General features: G+C 42.9%; 1 protein-coding gene across 1 annotated transcript; it reads right to left on the bottom strand.

The window, feature by feature from the left end:
• Positions 1-356: 356 nt before the first annotated feature.
• On the bottom strand, positions 357-3,267 carry LOC125312430 (laccase-15-like). The gene is made up of 7 exons (XM_030690576.2): positions 3,114-3,267; positions 2,624-2,778; positions 2,280-2,521; positions 2,072-2,197; positions 1,261-1,852; positions 713-1,062; positions 357-602 (listed from the first exon to the last, which is right to left on the bottom strand). Exons 1-7 carry the CDS (start codon positions 3,198-3,200, stop codon positions 463-465), a joined length of 1,692 nt encoding a protein of 563 aa, XP_030546436.1. The 5' UTR covers positions 3,201-3,267; the 3' UTR covers positions 357-462.
• Positions 3,268-3,628: the final 361 nt, after the last annotated feature.

The raw sequence follows: 3,628 nt of genomic DNA, 5'->3' as shown, positions 1-3,628 counted from the left end.
TTTGGCGCCCACCAGGCATCACATCTAAAAATAAAAGTAAAAAACTTAAAATTTTAACAAAAAAGTACGAGCCTGCAAATAATTAGTCTTCTTTGTGGGTATCTTTTCAACCACTCCCCCACCAATTTGCGATAACTTTTTTGCCACCCTCTTATAAAGTAAGAATATAGTAAATTATTCACAACTTGGTCACACAATAGTGAGAAACCTTAAATGTACAATACACTTTCAAATCACTTGGCGGACAAAAGGATATATTATTTTGAATCGTACAGGAACTTCTCACATGACGAAACACGTTACAATCAAAGCTTTATTTTTTTTTTTTTTATCGAAACAATCGAAACATATTAGAATGATGCAGAGTTGCAAAACACGATACACAATACTGATGATTTATTTCCATTGGGATATCAATTGCCTTTCGTCCTAGCCATGAACTCGAAGGACACAACATTCTGATCAAGGCACGAAACAAGGAGGCATGTCCTTGGGCGGCGGATACACCTTCTGATGCTTTTCCTTCCCATCTCTGACGACGAGGACTGTGTCCATTCCCCAGCTCGCATGGCGTTCTAAGTGACAGTGCATGAACCACACTCCTACAAGCACCCGAAAAAAACTAATCTGTCAATTATGCATTCATGTACAAGACCAAGTTCATGCAAAACTAGTGCTGAAATGGTAGATGCATGATAATATATCGTAGTACCTGGATTATCGGCTTTGAATCTGATCGCTGTCCACCCGTTTTTGGGGAGTCCGACGGTGTTGACGTAAGGCGGATCTTCCGTATTATAGTCTGATATATAGGAGTCGCTAAAGTTTCCATCGCCCATTCCGACGACATAAAAGCTATAGCCGTGCAAATGCATGGGGTGATTCTCCGCTGCTCCGAAATTGGTCCCCTGAAATCTTATTTCGACCTCCTCGTTATAGTTAATCATCAACACTTCGGTACTCACGTTGGCAGCTTCCCCTAAGGCCGAAACATTCCCCGTGTAGTCGAACACGAAAGGAGGTTTATCTGGAAAAGTTTCGTTGTAGACTCCTTTTAGATTGCTGCACACACCAAAAACATATTGTTGCAGAGACATTTAGATGTTATTTATGCTATCGCTTTAAGACAATGAAGGTTTTAACTGGTTAAATTGGTTTGATTTGGAGAATATTTAAACCTGAATCAACTCTATTGGTTTGAGAAAGATATTCAATCTAAACAAATAGGATCGAGATTTGTTGGTTGAGCGATTTACGTACTTGTAGTATGCTTGGAGAATGCTAATCGACGGAGCCCAAAAACTTATGTTGTTCAAGCTTGCCGAATGCATTTCGCCATCTGGACCGGTACATGTTTGATTAGCAGGACATGGCTGCTGATTCACGGACACTGTGATTGTAATGTTCCTAGTTATGTTGGTCGGAACGGTGGACGGATGTTCTTCGCTGTTCAAACTCTTCAACTGGATAGTGAAGTTTCCGGCGTCGCTCTTGTTGGTAAAACCAGGAAGCTCGGGTAACACGGGAGTCTCCGCATGGTTATAACTGCCATTGTATTGGAATATCCCCCTCGTGACGTTCTCGTTGGATGGGGCATCAGTGTCCACGAATGGACTGAATACCATGTAGTAGCGACCAGGGGTTTGGTTAGCGGTGACCAAAACGTCCATCGTTTGGCCCGGAGTTATCATGAGGAAGTTGGTATTGAGCGGCTTCAAATAAGCTCCGTCCATTCCGACCACAGTGATATTGTGGTCGGCTATGCCGAAGAACATCTCTTCATTCAACCCAGAGTGGATGATCCGAAGGAGATACGTTTGTCCTTCCACAACCGTTATATTGTACGCCGAACCTCAGAAAGACAAAAAAACACAACATATTAAAGAGGATTGATGGAGATCTTGAAATTACTCGGTAAATCAGTCATCATTAATAAGTTTTAAGGAATAATAACTTCGCAAGATCTATTCTACTAACATAGAGTAAAATTGCTGTATTTCATTATCCTTGAATAAGACCTTTTCTTTTCAATGTTAACAGTTCATCTCACACTCAAGTCTAGAATTAGTACCATTAGAGCATGTGTAACTGTCTCCTGGTTGACCATTGATGGTATAGGCCACGGACAAGTCTGGATCGCCTCCGGAAGCAAGAGCCTCGTCTATTATTTCCTTCGTATCTCTCGCATACCATTCAGCTGCATCATGCCAAATTACAATTTGTTAAGAAAAGCAATACAAACTTATTTCTGTCATTTAAGTTGGATGAAAGTAGAATACCGATCACAATTGTGTGTTGTACGTCAAAGCTGTAAGGGTAACCGGTGTCGTTGACTGGCAAAATGATTATAGGGCCATGTATAGTGGCACGTGTCCAGTCGCTGTGAGCGTGCCACCACAAAGTGCCTTCTTCTTCGGTGAGTACGATTTTCTGAAGGAAGCTTGAGTTCGTAGGGATTGGGCACTGCGTGATGTATTCTGGGCCGTCAGACCAGGGATACCTTATTTGTCTCACTCCGTGCCTGCACGTGCATACAATATTAGGACGGAGGGAGGGGGGGAGGGGAGGGGAGGGGAGGGGAGGGTGGGAGTCGATGAGGGGCGGTTTTCTGTTTTTCTTTTACCAGTGAATGGTGAGTCCATAAGGTCCTATGTTGGTGACGTTAATGTAGACGGTGTCACCCTTGTGAGCACGGATCTCCGGCCCCGGAAACATGCCATTCACGGTCAACACGGTCCGGTTCGTCTCACACAACATCTCAATAGGTGTCTCCTTCACCTGCAACAAAAAGCATCCTATGACTCTTGGACCTGGACTTTCTTTGTGAATAAAAGACTCCAAATGGGGCCGGAAACCACATCCCAAAAGAATAAGTAAATAAATTATGCAACTGTAGATATTTGAATGTAGCTTGGTATATGAATGCTCCAATACTTGGCCTCAAGCATTAGTTAGCTGAAGATCTAGATGTGAAGATCATTGTTGAAAGATGGAGGATCTTGAGTTGAATACACTAACAGGATATCATGTATGAACTATGGTCTCAAAATGGTCTGTATGGCCCAAGAAGGAAACACACTTAAAGAGCTCAAGAAGGAGATGTTCCTACTCACCAAGAATTCATAGAGGAGGACTTTGCCTTGAGCCATGCTAAAGAGCAGGGTCAGAGTGAACCCTAACCCTAGAAATCTGCCCATCATCTCTTCCTCTCTCAACAAGACAGAATTGAGCTTGTACCAATCACTTGAACCAGCACCAAAAAAGGAAGACTTGTGCTGTGCTCGGTCTCTTTCTTCTTGTGACCTTCACTTTCCGTTGAAGGGGGAGCTTTTTATAGGAGACTTCTTCCAGTGTTTGGTGATCTCTGTCTAGATGCTCTCCTGTGTGCCCCCACATGAAAACGACGTCGTCGTATTACCCACCAAAACACGTGTTCTATGACATCACAGCACATTAAAATTAAAGAAACAAAGAAAGAAAACAAACTTAGCATTTGTCTGTCCAAGGCTCGTGCTCATTTTTCCCGTGTTTCCACGAAGAAGAAGGAGAAGATTGGATGAAGAGCACCGCAGAGGCACCGAGCTGATAAACTTTCTCTTGCCTTGACTTAGTCGTTCCGGCAAGAAAG

This window comes from Rhodamnia argentea, chromosome 3 (assembly GCF_020921035.1).
Source record: "Rhodamnia argentea isolate NSW1041297 chromosome 3, ASM2092103v1, whole genome shotgun sequence".
In the NCBI taxonomy this organism is placed as follows: domain Eukaryota; kingdom Viridiplantae; phylum Streptophyta; class Magnoliopsida; order Myrtales; family Myrtaceae; genus Rhodamnia; species Rhodamnia argentea.
Note: the sequence above shows the minus strand (reverse complement) of the source record. Positions and strands in the feature narration are given on the sequence as shown.

Bases quoted from the DNA above. Each gene is read 5' to 3' on its own strand.
- LOC125312430 (XM_030690576.2), bottom strand. From the start codon at position 3,200: ATGATGGGCAGATTTCTAGGGTTAGGGTTCACTCTGACCCTGCTCTTT. The intron at 2,522-2,623 runs GTAAAAGAAAAA...ATGCACGTGCAG, and splicing joins TATGGACTCACCATTCACTG to GCACGGAGTGAGACAAATAA. The intron at 603-712 runs GTACTACGATAT...GGGTGCTTGTAG, and splicing joins ATTCAAAGCCGATAATCCAG to GAGTGTGGTTCATGCACTGT.